Source organism: Octodon degus, unplaced genomic scaffold (genome assembly GCF_000260255.1).
Source record: "Octodon degus isolate 3935 unplaced genomic scaffold, OctDeg1.0 scaffold00083, whole genome shotgun sequence".
Taxonomy (NCBI): domain Eukaryota; kingdom Metazoa; phylum Chordata; class Mammalia; order Rodentia; family Octodontidae; genus Octodon; species Octodon degus.
In genome coordinates this window covers 5,894,135-5,909,791 of record NW_004524659.1, presented here as the reverse complement: position 1 = coordinate 5,909,791, position 15,657 = coordinate 5,894,135, and the positions used below count along the sequence as shown (strand labels likewise).

Genomic DNA, 15,657 nt, shown 5'->3' with positions numbered 1-15,657 from the left:
TTGCAGGTCCTTCAAGATCTTCTGTCTGATCCATAGCAACCCAGAGTCTGGGCTCCTTGGAGTTTTGTTAGGAAGGTAGCAGATATTTTGAAGGTGTCTTTTCCAGGGTCAGCAAAGGCAACATTATTTTTTTCCTAATTCCTTTACCACCTTGGAGAAGGATTTTGTTTTTTCTTTTTGGCTGGCTCAGGCTGCCTTATGGGTGGGTCTGGTAAGACATGTGGAGCTGGGGATCAATCCCTGACTGCATTTGCATAAGCAGGCGCTTAAACAACTGAGCTAACGGGCAGGCTCCCACCTTTGAGAAAAGCTGAGGCAAAAATATGATGATGCTTCTCCTAAATTGAAATGGTAGTCTTTTTTTAAAAAAAATTTTTATTTATATGTGTGTGTGTGGCCAGCTCAGCCCACCAGGGGGCGGGACTGGTTGGCATGTGGTGCTGGGGTATTGAACCGCAGTCCCTGTGCTTTGCTAAGCTTGTTCTAAGTAGGTGCTTTAGACCACTGAGCCATCTCACCAGCCCTGAAATGATAGTCTTTGTGAGGTTTAACTTACTCTCTCTGGGCTTGCTGTGCTCCTGGCCTGGGAGCAGTCACACTAATCTAGGAGTGCCTCACTGCGAGGCTTACAGGGGTCAGGTGCCCGTCAGAGTGAATGAGTGGGGCTGGGATTGATCAGGCCTGGGGTGACATGCCTCGGAGACACCCTCACTGGAGGGACAGCTCTCATTTGCCCCATGGGGGGGTGGTGGTGGTGGTGTGTGTGCGTGCGCACGCGCAGGTGGAGGCAGACCTGTGTGGCCAGATCTGATTTTTTATTACTCCCAGGAGTTGAAGAATTTTTTTTTTTTTAACTTTTCTAATTGTTGAACTTTTAAGTATTGATAACCAGTTTATTGGGGTGGGGGTGTGGGGAGAAAGCAGTGCCCTGAGAGACAAGTGAACAAGTCACACAAGTTTCCAGTCCAGTGTGTGATCCCTTGACTAGAGGGTCACAACAGTCTAGGCCAGTGTGGCCTTGGCTGTAAGGAGACTGACTTGAGGCAATGGCAGCTTGTGATGGCAGACCTGAGGCCCAGTTCCTATCTCCAGGGAGGTGTGTGAGCCCTCCTTGGCCTTTGGGGCTGGCCCCAGCTGACCAGTGGGTAAGAGGCAGCTGTCCTACTCTACCTCAGTTCGGTGGCCACACCAGGGCACGGCATAGTCTTTTGCCAGTCTCCTAAATCCCTGGCAAAGCAGGATTTGGAGCAGTTCCTGGGAGGACAAAGTGAAGACAGCTCCTTAGAGTCTGCTAAATTGCTCCAGTATGGTCTCTGAAGCAGGTACAAGTCAGTGGATCAGTGTGGATCCTGCTCCCAGAGAGACGAGTTTGTTAAACGACTTCGATGGGGGAAAAAATTTACACTAAAACAAATAGAGGGGCATGGGGCCGAATGCAAAATCCATTTGTATCCTTAAGACACAATATGGGCACATTAAGACAGTGGAGAACTTGGAGCAGGGAAGCCGTTGTCACATAGGAGTTTGGTATGGTACAAAGGGCCTGAGAGGCTCCAGGTTGAGGGAAAGTGTGTGGATATGGCCAGTGGTGACAGGGAGTAGTTGATTGTGGCCTTCCTTCCCCAGTTGATATGTGGACTGATCATTCACAGAGAGCAAGCAGAATACCTTCTCGTCCTTCATTCTTGTAATGTGTACCACTCTTCCTGAGAAACCCAGGGGAATGGGCCTTCCCTTGGAAACCCCAGCCAGAGAGAGGCCGTGGAGACTGAGGGAGGCCCTTACTGGTCAGGAAAGAGCTGCAACTCCTGTGTGCCTCATCCTGGTCAGCCACAAGTTCTCTTTTGGCTATAACATCAGTTACTAGACCACAGCAGCCCCAGCATGTATTTACCAAGCAAAAAGCTTTTGAAAAAGGCCGTGTTCCTCTGAAAAGACCCATAGAAGCCATTTGTTTTCTTCCAGTGAGGCAGCCTGGATACAGAGCATTGGCATTGGCAAGACCAAGGCTCTGGCCTTAATCCCTGATTTGGGCCAGCTTGTTCTATTTTTATCCACTGCCCCAGCCTGGGCCCAGAGACAGTTGGGCACACTCACCATCTGGAGCCGCTACGCTTTATTCAAGAAACAACCTTCCACTAACAAATCAGGAACACAAGTCCTCACCCATCCTAGAAACTGCTCAAACCCTTGGGTTCACTTCTGAATCATCTTTGTACTTAAAAGGCAGCATTGTAGAAATTAACCTTGACATTCCTGCTTGCTACCAGTATTTTTCAGAGTGCCCCATACAAAGAGGGCTACATCCAAAGAGCAGTCCATTGGTTGGCTACAAATCTTAAGTGGCAAGTTGTTGCCAAGACGGACAGGGTGCATAGCAAATTAATACATAATAGTGGAGAAATCAAAAGTTGCTGTTGTGTGGATGTTTTCTGAATATTTAGATGAGAGTCTTTTTTTTTTTAATTTATTTATTTATTTTTACATTTATTTATTGTGTGTGTGTGTGTGTGTGTGTGTGTGGCCAGCTCAGCCCACCAGGGGACAGGGCTGGCTGGCATGTGGTGCTGGGGGATTGAACTGCAGTCCCTGTACTTTGCTAAGCTTGTTCCAAGTAGGTGCTTTAGACCACTGAGCCATCTCTCCAGCCCCTAGATGAGAGTCTTAAGGCCTTTATTTCTATGTTTCTTTTATTTTTTATGGTACTGGAGATTAAACCCAAGGCTTTTATACTAGGTTATATCTCCAGGCTTTTTTTTTTTTTTTAAATTTATCATTTATTGCTGTGTTGTCCAGGTTGGGCTTGAATTTGCTGTTCTCCTTCCTCATCATCCCAGACTGTTGGGATTTCAGGTGCGCCAGCCACGCCCAGCTTCCCTGTTGATCTTGGACCCAGTCTTTTGCCAAGAGTCAGTCAGACTGAGTAGGTCGAGCCCAGTGATAGAGAAAGGACTATGACGGCTTCCAGGAGAAATATAAACACATGGGAGGCTTGTCTTCCAGGAATTATCACTGTTTATCTTGCTTTCTTCCAAGGTAGATCAGACACATATTTACACCCTTGTACAACATAGGATTAAAGTAAAAATGAATGACGATATGGGGGCAGGAGCAAGAAGAAAGATTTAGCAGGAGGCAAGGCTGGTACGCGCCACAACAGTCTTCATAGGTGGGAGCCCATTTGTCTGTGAGCTTCCTGGCGGGCAGTGTGAAGAAGTGAGTGTGACTTGGACCACGTTGTATACTCATTAGCCAAAAGGAAACAAATTACTAAGAAGTGAAACTGTTGCCGGTGCTGAGGGCTGAGAAATTCTTCTTCCCTGAGTCTTGTGGACAGTACGGGCTGGTAAATCAGTCTTTGTCTCAGTAACACCTGTGTAGCGCGGTTTTATGAGCTGCAGGCTGTGATCCATGGTAAGCAATGAAATCAGTTCAGTGGGTTGCTGTAGTACAATAAAAAAAAAAAAAAATTTAGTCTTTGTTCCTGTGTTCCTGGTTCTGAGCTCCTAAAACCCTCCTCCTCTGAGTTCCTGGCACCAAGCTCCTAAAACCCTTGGAATTTCTTGAGTGATAAGAGTGTTTTCTGTACGCTAATGAGATGACTCCTGGTAGAAGGCTTCATGGTGGGGCCTGATCCACAGAAAGAACAAACCTTGATAAGAAGATTGCAGCTCTTGGCTCTCTGGCTCCCACTGCCAGAGGTGGGAGAGGGCCTGGAGATTGAGGTCAGTGATTTAATCAGTCCGGTCTGGGCAGTGAAAGCTCCATAAACCACTAAATGATGGGGTGTGGGCAACCTCCAGGTGCTACCCAGAGAGGTCATGGCGTCGTCACCCGTCCCTGCCATACCTTGTCCTGTACCTCTCTTTCATTGGGTTATTTGGAGTTAGCCAGTTTTCTTGAGTTCTTGTTCTAGTGAATTACCAAACCTGAAGGGGTAAGGGGGTTGTAGGTACCTCTGCTTTATAGCTGATCATGGGTCAGAAGTCCAGATACCATCTCCTTTCCCCTGGGACCTGAAGTGAGGATGGTTTTCTCCTGGTGCCTGCAGTGGGGAAGGTCTCCTGGGACTGAGCCCCCAACCTGAGGGATCTGCGCTAACTCTGGATGTTGGAATCAGAATTGTACTGAATTGTTGGAAACCCAGTTGGTGTTAGAAAATCCAAAAATTGGCGAGTTTTGCAAATCTTTTTTTTTTTTTTTTTTTAAAGAAGGTGTTAGAGTGGAATAGACTGTTGGAGTGCATCACATCTTTCGATTTTGCTGTGCTTGCGTGCTTGTGCAAGACTTTGTGATGTAAAACATTATTTCTTACTGGTGAGCAAGCCACCTAGGAAGAAATCTCCAAGCCAGTGACACACATCAAACTGAGTATCTGGTTGCGCCCTACCTGGGGAAGTCCAGGCATACAGGAGTGAAAACTTTCTGGGCTGGTGGAGGATGAAATGGAGAGTCCTAGCAGACAGGCAGATGGTGAGGAAGGTCAGCTTCTGGCTGTCTGGGGAAAGGTGGGTGGGTGGGAGCAGAGCCAGCAGGTGACAGCTGGCTGGGTTTCCTCGCTGAGGAGGAGGCAGTGGTCAGGTAGTTTTCAGGTGGTTGGGGCTCTTGGCTGGTGAGTTTTGAGTTCCCTCATCCATGAAGTCAGGGCGGTCCTAGCACCCTGGGAGGGGTGATTTGTGGGCCTGTGTTTAGCATGAGTCTGGCTCAGTACCTGCTTGTTGTTCATTTTTGTTGTGATTTCTCGCCTGTGCAATGAAGGGTGACATCTGTAAAATCCTTGAGTTGATATCAAAGCCTCTTTTTTTCTTTTTTTTCAAAGCCTCTCGAACACCTGGGCAGCTTTGTGGCTCTGTGCTGTTGAAGACTGTTATTCTATGAGTATGCCATGTTAGTGTCCCACGTGTGTCAGTTAATGGGTGTTTGCATTGTTTCTACTTTGGCTACTGTGAATGTTCACATATATGTCTTTAGGTGCACGTAATTTTTATGCCTTGTATGGGTTTCTTATTTTTATTGTTTTGGTACTGGGAATCAAATTCAGGACCTTGTGCTTGCAAGGCAGGTGCTAAGCCTGCTGAGAGCTACATTACTGTTTTTTTTTTTTTTTTTTTTTTTTAAATGTATCAGTTAATTAGGTTCTTAGTAAGAAGTTTAAAACACTAATTTATGAGGATAAATTCCATTTGTCAGAGCAAAAATAGACCACAGGTAGCTCTGGAGCTGAGGGTTTTGATTTTTGCTAAAATCTGTGAGCCCACCGCTTTCTGATCTCGTGCGCTGCTCTGAAATCTGGTATCTATCTTGGTGTCGAAGAGCTCACCCTCCTGGTGTCTAGGTTTCCGCAGCAGCTGCTGCTGCTGCTGCTTCTTCTTCCTTCCTTCTTCCTTCTTTCTTCTTTCTTTTTTCCGTAACTGGGGATTGAACTCAGGCCTTTGTGCTTGCCAAGGAAGTGCTTATTCTACTGAGCCATCTCCCTGGCCCCTTGCTTCTTCTTGAAGTAAGCATCAGTGAGGTGTCTGGGGATTTTCACTTTGCTGATATCAATTTTTGTAGAGGTGGCAATGACAAATTTCTTGTGTGTTCTTCATAGAGGAACATGATTAAGGCTAAGAGGCTCAGTCACAAGTAGCAAGCCACTGGCCAACTGCTTCAGGAAGACCACTCTCTTGCCTCTGTGATGCCCAGTGAGGATGACCCAGATGGTGCTGGGAGTGATGCTAGCTTGGAGTTTCCTCACATGCTGACTGAAGGGTTTCTTACCATGGCTCAAGAGCTTTCAGGGCACATCTTCAGTAGGGTAGTATCTAGGCATTTTTTGAAACTTAACCACCCAGGTACCTCCATTCTTGTCCCCACTGAATGGTTTTATGATTGTAGCAAGAACTTTCTCCTTTTTCTTCTCAACCTTTGATTTAGCAGCTGTGTACATTCTCTTGTACAAAGCCTTTCTGGAATACATAGCGGATCAGTAGTATCTCCCAATTCCCTCTAACCAGGACAGGATTTCAGCTGCCGTGGGCTGCCCCTTCTTGGACTTTTTTGCCTTCACCTTACCCTTTTTACTAGCACCGCTGGCAGCAGCCTTCTTGGCTTCGCGTTTCTTCTCTTTAGTGTCTAGCTTCTCAGTTTTTTCACCCACCATCTTGCAAGATGGGAAAGAGCTACATTACCGGTTCTTGTATAGGTTTCTTGGATGGGATTTCTAGGTTATATGGTAAGTTTAACATTTCTAGAAATGTTAGACTGAAAACTCTTTAGAAACAAAACTTTTCCAAAGTTGCTCTTCTGTTTACCACCAGCAATAATGAAGGTTCCAGTTTCTCCAGTGTCCTCACTAAGGTGTGGTAGTGTTTTGTATTATAGCTGGTGTAGTGGCTATCTCATCATGGTTTTTTTTTTTTTTTTTTTTTTTTGGTCTTTTTTGAGACAGGGTCTCTCTATGCTGTTCAGGATGGCCTTGAACTAATTTGTAGCCCAGGCCGATCTCAAACTTGTAATGATCCTCCTGCCTCAGCCTCCCCGGTGCTGAGATTACAGGTGTGCACCACCATGTCTGGCTATGTGGGTATCATGTTATGGTTTTAATTTGAATTTCTCTTATGATTCACGATACTGGGTTTTGTTTTCATTCACGTACATTTGGCAAAATGTCAACTCTTTTGCTGATTAAAAAAAAAAAAACTGGAGGTTTTTTTTTTTTTTTTTTTTTTTTTTGGTGGCCTCAGGTTGCCTTCAGCCCAGGTCTGGTTTGGCTTGAGTGTCTGGGTTTCTAACCACAGCACCCTGAGGCTGACTGCTTTGTTTAAGAAGGCTCTTAAACAAATAAAGGGCCAGCCTGCCCAAAATAGGGTTTTGAGATTTTACAAACAAGGTTAAACAGTTGCTTTTTTTTGTGTGGAACTGGGAATTGAACTCAGGCCCTTGTGCTTGCCAGGGAAGCGCTTATTCTACTGAGCCATCTCCCTGGCCCTAAAAAAAAAAAATGAAAGTCTTTTTAATTAAAAATTATTATTATTATTATTATTTTTTTTTTTTGGCGGAACCGGGGATTGAACTCAGGCCCTTGTGCTTGCCAGGGAAGCGCTTATTCTACTGAGCCATCTCCCTAGCCCCTAATTAAAAATTATTTATTGTCTTTTTAATTATATAATTAAAAGAATTCCTTATATATGCTGCATACAAATTATCAGATACCTCATTTGCAAATATTTTCCCTCAGTCTGTCCCTCATTCCCTCCATCCTTCTTCCCTCTGTGTTCTGGGCTGAATCTAAGAGTCAACATAGACCGAACCCACATTTTTACCGCTGACCTACATATCCATTTGCTCCATTTTCTTTTCTTTTCTTTTCTTTTCTTTTCTTTTCTTTTCTTTTCTTTTCTTTTCTTTCTTTCTTTCTTTCTTTCTTTCTTTCTTTCTTTCTTTCTTTTTTTTTTTTTTTTTGGTGGAACCAGGGATTGAACTCAGGCCCTTGCGCTTGCCAGGGAAGTGCTTATGTTATTGAGCTTTCTCCTGGGCCCCTGCTCTGTTTTCTTATGATGTCTTCTGAAGTGTAGAAGTCTTAGCATTTAGCAGTAACCAGTTTAGCAGTTTCTTCTCTTCTGGATTTTGCTCTTGGTGTGTAGCAGAGACTGCTTTGCCCAATTTAAGAGCATGAAGATTTTTCTCTTGTATTTTCTTTTTGGTGGTCGCTGTGCTTTTGCTTTTTTAATGTATTTAGTACAGTGTCTAGAGGGTCTCACCACACAGATCAGACTCTCGGTGACCCTCCTGTTTTCAGCCTTGGAAAGGTAGGCACGCTCCACCACGCCCAGTCTCATTCGCTCTCTCAGTGTGCCCTGGGCGCAGGGCTGACACAGAGCCACGGTCCCTGTAGTCCTTGCCTAGGCAGGCACGTTAGTCCACTGAGCTATCTGCTCGGCCCTGTTCGTTTTGAGACAAAGTCTCACCTTATAGTTCAGGCTAGCTTTGAACTCGCCATGTGGCTCAAATTGGCCTTGAACCCGCGCTCCTCCTGCCTCTACCGCCCCGGTGATGGGATCATAGGCGTGTATCACCATGCCTGGCCTGCATTCTCTTCTAGAAGTTTTAGGGGTGTAGCTATTAAGTTGTAGCCTCTGACCCCTTTGAGGTGTGTGTATGGTATGAGATTTACGTTGAGGTTGATTCTTTGTGCAGAGAAGAACTCACACAGAAAGGCTGAGACTGCTATTGTTAGAAAGGCCTGCTTGCAAGGCTGGCCCATGGCTGGCATCTGGAAACTTAGATTTTAGGAGAGTTTCCTCTTTCCCAGACTGGCAGGTAAGCTCATTGTCCCTAAACTGTTTCTACAAATGAAGTGGGGTCCATGCCGAGCTTCCTGATTTCCTTCTGAGAACCTGGAATTTTGAAACTGTGCTAAGTCGAGGTGCCTCCCTGATGAGCCCCTAGTGAAAGTTCTTGACACTGCACCTCTTGGTAGGTGACAGTGCGTGTGTTTGTAAGTGGAGGGATTAGCATGTTCTGTCTGACTTCACTGGGAAAGGACTCTTAGAAACCTGTGCCTGGCTGCTTCTGTACATCAAGCCCGTGGGCATGTTGGATCTGTCCGGTTCCTGACTTTTCTCCTCCTCTCCTCCTCTCCTCCTATCCTCCTCTCTTGCTCTCCTCCTCTTCTCCTGTCCTCCTGTCTTCATGTCTTCCTGTCCTCTCTCCTCCTCTCCTCTCTTCCCCTTCTCTCCCTCCTCCCCTTCCCCCTTCCCCCCTTCTCTTTCCTCCATCCTCCCTCCTCCCTCCTCCCTCTTTTTCTCCTCCTTGTCCCCCACCCTACTCCCTTGGACTCAGGAACTTCACCTTAAACTGAGTTCCCAGCTCTTTTGAGACAGGGTCTCATTAAGTCAGTAGATTGTCCAGGCTGGGCTTGAATTTGAGACCCTCCTGCCTCAGCTTTCCTGAGTGCTGGAATTATAGGCATGGGTTGCTGTGCCTGGCTGTGTCCTTTTGCTTAGATGAATCAAAGACTTGAGTCCTGAGAGTGCTGCTGAATCCGTGAACTGAGTGTGGGCTTGGGATCCCAGGCAGTCATACATCTGGGTATTGAATCATTTCACCACCAGAAATGTCCCTGGGCTCTGTTCCTCTGTGTGCTCCATCCTGTTTTGATTACTGTGACTTTGTAGTAAGTTTAAAAAAAAAAAAAAAAATTTAAAAATAAGTTTTAAAATCAAATATCAGAAGTCCTCCAAATCTGGTCTTCTCTTTCAAAATAATGTGGCTATCCAAGGTTCTTTGTATCTATCTCCATATAAATTTTAGGATTTGTTGGTCAATTTCTGCTACAAAGTTTATGGAATTTTAAATTTTTTTTTTTTTTTTTTTTAAATTGGGATTGCATTGAATCAGTAAAGCAACTGGAAAGCTTGGTTTTGTTTTGTTTTTGTCTTTTTGAGACGGGTCCCACTGTGTGGTTTGGGCTGGCCTTGAGCTCACTGTGTAGCGTAGGCTGGCCTGGAACTCACAGGGGTTCTGCCTCAGCCTCCGGATTACAGATGTACACCACCATGCCTGGCTGAGACTTGACATTTTGAGCATAAACAGTCTTCTAATCCTTACCCATGGAAGAACTCTCCATTTAACAGCTGAGCATTATTTCACAGTTTTTAAGGTACAAAACCTACACTTCTTTTGTTAGATTTATTCTTGAATGTTTTACTCTTTGTGATGCTTTTGTGAATTAAATAGTTTTCTCAATTTCAATTTAAGGTTGTTAAATGCTAATATGTAGAAATAGAATTTTGTTTCTTTGTTTGTAGTAATGTGAACCCAGGGCTTTCACACAGACATCCCCAGCCTGTATTTTACTGTTTATCTTGAGACAGAATCTCTAAGTTTACCAAGGTAGGCTGATATTTGGAGTCATCCTGCCTCAGCCTCCTAGAGTCCTGAGATTATAGGCATGTGCCACTATTCCTGGCTGGAAAGAATGTCTGTGAGTTTTCCCTTCCCCTTCCTTGCATTCCCCCCTCCTCTTCCCCTCCTTTCCCCACCTCATCCCTATATTCCTCTTCCTCTTCTCTCCCTACTTCTTTTTCCTTTCTTTTCAGTGCTAGAGATCATACCCAAGGCCATGGTTCTACCACTAGCTGTGTCCCTACCCCCGATTTTTGTATACTGATTGTACCTGTGACTTTGCCAAATCTGTTGGTTCTAACATTTGTTTTGTGCATGCCTTGGGGTTTTCTACATACTGTATAAGGTAACTCCCCCCCAAGGAAAGTAATCATTATGTACTGCAAACATACTAACAAAGAAACCAAGCCACCTCTACCAAAGATAAAGCCATCTGACATAAAGACAGTTTTATACCTTCCTTTCCAATTTGGGTGCCTGTAATTTATTTGGATCCATACAGATGATTAGAGGCAACTAGAGGGGAGTCAGGGGTGGTGGCTCACACCTGCAATCCCAGCATCCCTGGAGACTGAGGCAGGCTGACTGCAAGTTGGAGTTCAGCCTGGGCAGCTGAGTAACACCATGTTTCAAAAGAAAAAAAGGGCGGGGATGTATGAGGCTCATGGTGAAGGCTCTGGGTTCAGTCCCCACTGCCATGAAGACAGCAACAACAAAAAGAAGTGGCAAGGGGTCTGGCCTGATAGCTCAGCACATGAAAGCGCCTGCTTAGGCAGAGCACAGCAGCTGGGGTTCGATCCCTGGCTTGCCATGCCAGCCCCGCCCACGGGACACACTGAGACAGTGATTGAGACTGGGCATGGTGAGATGCGCCTGTAATCCCAGCACTGGGGAGGCTGAAAACAGGAGAATCACTGTGAGTCCGATCAGTGTAGTAAGACCCTGTTGACCCTGTAAACTCTGCCCTAAATACAGGGGAAAAAAAAAAAAAAAAAGAAAGAAACAAAAGCAGACTTGGTTGCCCTGTTTAGAAGGAAAAAAAGCCTTTCACCATTAGCTATGAGGTTAGCTGTCAATTTTTGTAAATGCTTTTTGTTAGGTTTTGTAAATTCTCTTTTATTCCTTATTGAGAATTTTTATCCAAAACCCCCCACTTCCATTGAAACAATGGTCTCACTTTTAGTTTCTTGTTTTAATTTTTTGTTGTTGTTGTTTGTTTTCTAGACAGGGTCTCGCTATGCAGTTCAGTTTTAATTTTTTGAGCCAGAGTTTCACTGTGTAGCTCAGGCTGGCCTCAGACTCACAGAGATTGCCCTGCCTCGGCCTCCTGACCTGGGGTTACAGGCATGCTCCGCCATACCTGGCATTGGTCTCACTTTGTTGCCCAGGCTGTCCTTGAACTTTTGGGCCCAGGAGATCTTTCCATTTCAGCCTCCCATGTATGGGAATTACAGGTATGTGCCATAAGCTTGTTAGCTTATCCGTGTTCTTTTAAGGGGATCGTTTATGGCCCTTTAGGGGGTGACTGGGAGCAGTCTTGGTTCTCAAAGATGTTTGTTGCAAGGGTCTTAGGACTCCTGTGCGTAAGCTCACAGTGCCATTGGCTACATCCCCAGGTCCCTTTGCCAGTTGAGGCTGGCCGAGTTGAGGCTCCATGTGGGGCAGGTGCCCAGCATCCAGGCTGGGACTCCTGCAGCTCTTGGCTGGGTCTACCCACCTGGCACCTGGGACGTTTGGCTGAGGCCACCCCTCTCCTCTTCCAACAGAGTAGCCACAAACCAGAAGGTGCGAGAGCAGGTGCGCCTGGAGTTGAGTTTCGTCAACTCTGACCTGCAGATGCTGAAGGAGGAGCTGGAGGGGCTCAACATCTCAGTGGGAGTGTACCAGAACACGGAGTAAGTGTGCGCCTGCCTCGGAGGTGGGGTGCGGGGTGGCTGGCGGCCCCGGCTGCGGGACCTGAGGCGGCGATTGGACCTGGGCGTGAGCTGAGTGCCAGGCTAAAGGGGTGAGCCTGGAACTGGATGGGAGATACCTGCATTGTTGGACATTTGTCCTGAGGTTTACAGAGAGTTGTGTGAGTCCACAGGGGAGGTGGGATGTCTCACATGGGCTGCAAGCTGGTTCTGTGGAAGATGTCCTGCAGGTGCCTCTCTGGGCAGCTTCCCGTATGACCCAGCCACATCCCCTTCGCCCTGTACCAACACAAGGTCTGCCCCTGGTCTTCCTCTTCGTAGGATGCAAGAGTCAAAACAACCTTTATAGGGGCGCTTTACAACAAATATTAGGGGAGCCACTCAAGTCTCCAAGAAAACAGTGTGGTGGAAACACTTTAGAACTTTATCCTGTTAAGTATGTGGGAAATGACTGGTCTTCAGAAGCATTCTTTAGGGAGTGTTTGCGGGTGATGGAATACTGAGGTGTGGCCAGCAGGAAAGCCCAGGAAGCCTTCTGCCCAGGATGAGCTGCTTTTGAGGGAGGGAGGGAGTAGAGGTGGTGGAAGACTCTGTTTAAGAAGAAATAACTCAGGCCAGGGAGATGGCTCAGTAGAATAAGCGCTTCCCTGGCAAGCGCTAGGGCCCGAGTTCAATCCCCGGTTCCACCAAAAAAAAAAAAAAAAAAAAAAAAAAAAAAAAAAAAAAGAAGAAGAAGAAGAAGAAATAACTCCTTTAAAGGTTTCTATAGTTTTCTTTTGGGGAAGACAGGTGTCTCACTACAAAAGTGAGTGGACTCCAAGGGAAATTGAAGCCCAAGTGCAAAATAGTTCACTGGCTTAACAGAAGGAAGTCGTGTGGGGACCTGGAGTCACCTTGGAATCCAAAGCCTCTGCAGCGCCCTGGCTTTTGCAGGCCTGAGCCCTGCTGGTCCTTCCCCGGTTCCTGGCCTGGCCACTCCGCCTGTGGGTTCCCAGTATAGTTTGAAAGCTTGGTCAGCTGCAGTGCAGACAGTTCTCCCTCTGAGATGCGGTTGTTATAGTTCACTGTTTGCCCAAAAGGTCCAGTTTCTCGAAGAGGTGAATCGGGCAAACTTGAATGGAGGCTGTGTCACAGTAGGACTGTCTCTGTGAGGGTCGATCCTCCGCCGTGGTTCCTGTGGCTCTGGAACGGCCTCAGGCAGTCTGGCTTACAGGTTCTCTGGAACACCTTGTGTTCGCATCCTCTGGCCTAGCCATTTCCAGAGCTGTCTTTCCTTAGCACGTTCACAGGTCTCCCTGGGAAGTGGAGCCAGGGTTTGGAAGCTGGTGCTGAGAGAGACCCTTGATTGCGTCCTTGGCCTGGTACTGTGCCAGTGGCAGCTGTCACTCAGTGGGCAGACGCCATTTTGTCCTAGTCAACATGGTGCCTTCCCCCTGCCTCTCTAACCGAGGTGCTGAGTTAAAAAGGAAAAAGAAAAATTTAAACTGTAGTTTCCTTCCTAGAACTATAGATCCTTTTTTTTTTTTCTTTTTTTTGTATTTAGAACAGGGTGTATAGGGTCTCACTGCGTAGATCAGACTCCTAGTGATCCACCTGTTTACAGCCTCCCAAGATGGGATTACATGGGTGTGCAACCACACCCCAGTCTCAATTGCTGTCTCAGTGCGCCCCTGGAGTGGGGCCGGCACAGCAGGCCCTAGCATTGAACTCCTGGCCCCTGCATGTGCTTAAGCAGGCACCTTAATTTGCTGAGTTGTTTAGCCAGCTTAATGTTTTTTTTTTTTTTTTTTTTTTGGTATAGAACTGTAGATCTTTAAACGCTTCTGTTGGGGCCGGGAAAATAGCTCAGTGGAATAAGCGCTTTCCTGGCAAGTGCGAGGGCCTGAGTTCAATTCCCGGTTCTGCCAAAAACTAACTAACTAACTAACTAACTACTTCCATGAAGCAGACAGGGAAAATGATCTCACTGTGCAGCACACTGGGGCTCGGTGGCCTGGTGCTGGGTTGGTCTTCAGGATACTCCTTGCACCTGTTTTCCTTGCCTGGTCTTTATGGGCAGAGCAGCGGCTGCCTTGAGCCCCAGTGGGCTGAGGAAGGACTGTACTGGTGCCTGGAGGAGCGAGACCTGGCCTGCCCTCGGGTCCCTCTGCCAGACTCCAGCCTTCAAGGCAGGCTTTGGGGAAGCCACATACCTGGGCTGTGTCTCACCTGCACTTAGCACAGCTGTGCCACCGTGGCAGTTTCAGTTTACAGCCTATTGTCCACTCACCTGCCCAGCATTCCTGGCCTTCTCTCTGGGCTGGGCTGGAGGGCTCCTGTTACAGGTCAGGGAGCTAAATCTCTTTTTGCAAAACACAGGCTACACTGGTCCATTTCCTGCTGGCCCTGCCCCTAGGAATGTGGGCTCAGGGAGCACTCTTGGGGCAGCCTGTGGGGTGACCCAGTGGTCAGTGGGAGGCGCTGGGAGCTGGGTGTATTGAGGTGTCAGATGGGGCATTCCCTCAACAGGTAAGTGGACACCTGGTGTGATGTGCCCCAAAGGACAAGGCAGGCTAGGATATTGGATAGGGAAGACCCACAGGAGGAGGAGGAGGAGGAGGAGGCTGGGGGTTGAGACCAGAATCACACCTAGTGTAGCAGGTGGCACACTCAGGGCAGGAGGCAGTGAGCACCCCACACACAGGCCTGGGCACTCAACACAAGACTGGGGAGATTGTGGGGCCTGTGGTCAGCCATCGCAGCGAGCAGAATCCCTTTCAGAGCAGAAGGGAGGGCGTGACCAGAGTTGTCTTCATGGAATGTGAACCTGTCAGCTGGGAACCTGTGCTCGACTGGGCTGCAGAGATGCATAGGGACGAACTGAGCTGCTGGGGCAAGGCTATGGGGTGCACAGTGGTGAGATTGGGGTGCTCATATACCTTGTCATGTTCCCTGTAGGGAGGCATTTACAATTCCCTTGATTCCTCTTGGCCTGAAGGAGACCAAAGATGTTGACTTCTCAGTCGTCCTCAAGGTAAATCTTCAAGCACTGGGTTGAGAGTTTAAAATGGAAATGGAGGACTTACAAGTTCCTTGCAGGGGCTTTAAGGCTGCATGTGCCATGGGTCACTGGGTGTTGCAGGGTGACTGAGCCCTCTTGGCCTGTGCACAGAGAAAGGGAGCATGTTCGGTCTTATCTGTGCTGGGCCCCGAAGCTCCTCCAGTAGGTGGTGGAAGGCGGGTTGGGGGTTGGGGTCCCTGGACTCCACGGGAGGCCACAACATAGGGGCTCTGTGTGGGCGTGGTTTGGGATTTAAAAACTTTACCCTGATTAGAATCTTTATTTTAAAGTTGTGTAAGAAGTTGAGGCCATGTTTTTTAAAAGCCAGCTCAAGTTTTTTCCCAAACATTTTATTATGGAAAATTTCTGGACTTAAGGAAAAACTGAAGGACTTTCACAGTGAACCCCTGTATATTCACTGTGTAGATTCTACCATTAGCATTTTGCTTTATCACCATATGTCTGAAACATCTTGCTTTAGTGGATATCTGTCCATTTATGTATCCTTGTTTCTATCCATCAGTCCATCTGATTCTGTGACACATTTAAAAACAAATCAAATATGTCAATTTATTATGCTTTAGTATGTCAATAATCAAGAGTTTTGGGTTTCTTTTTTTCTCTATTTATTCCTGGGTATCTGAGCACCTCTGTCATTTATAGGCCCACCTGTGCCTGGCATGTGCTGGGTGCTGGCAGTGCCATAGCCTGTGCCTTGGGGGTCCTGTGGGTCACTAGAGGCCTGGTAGCTTTGGTGTAGGCACACAGGACAGGGCTGTTTCCAGCCTAGACCAGAAGACTGTTCTATGCCTAGAA

General features: G+C 47.0%; 1 protein-coding gene across 1 annotated transcript in view; it reads left to right on the top strand.

Annotated features, from left to right (window-relative positions):
- The window catches only part of Rhpn2 (rhophilin Rho GTPase binding protein 2), a 61,129-nt gene that overhangs the window by 15,223 nt on the left and 30,249 nt on the right, over positions 1 to 15,657 (top strand). The window contains exons 3-4 of the mRNA XM_004636694.2: positions 11,655 to 11,783; positions 14,739 to 14,814. Of these exons, the coding sequence (XP_004636751.1) occupies positions 11,655 to 11,783; positions 14,739 to 14,814 (205 nt within the window). The remainder of the gene's footprint in view (positions 1 to 11,654; positions 11,784 to 14,738; positions 14,815 to 15,657) is intronic.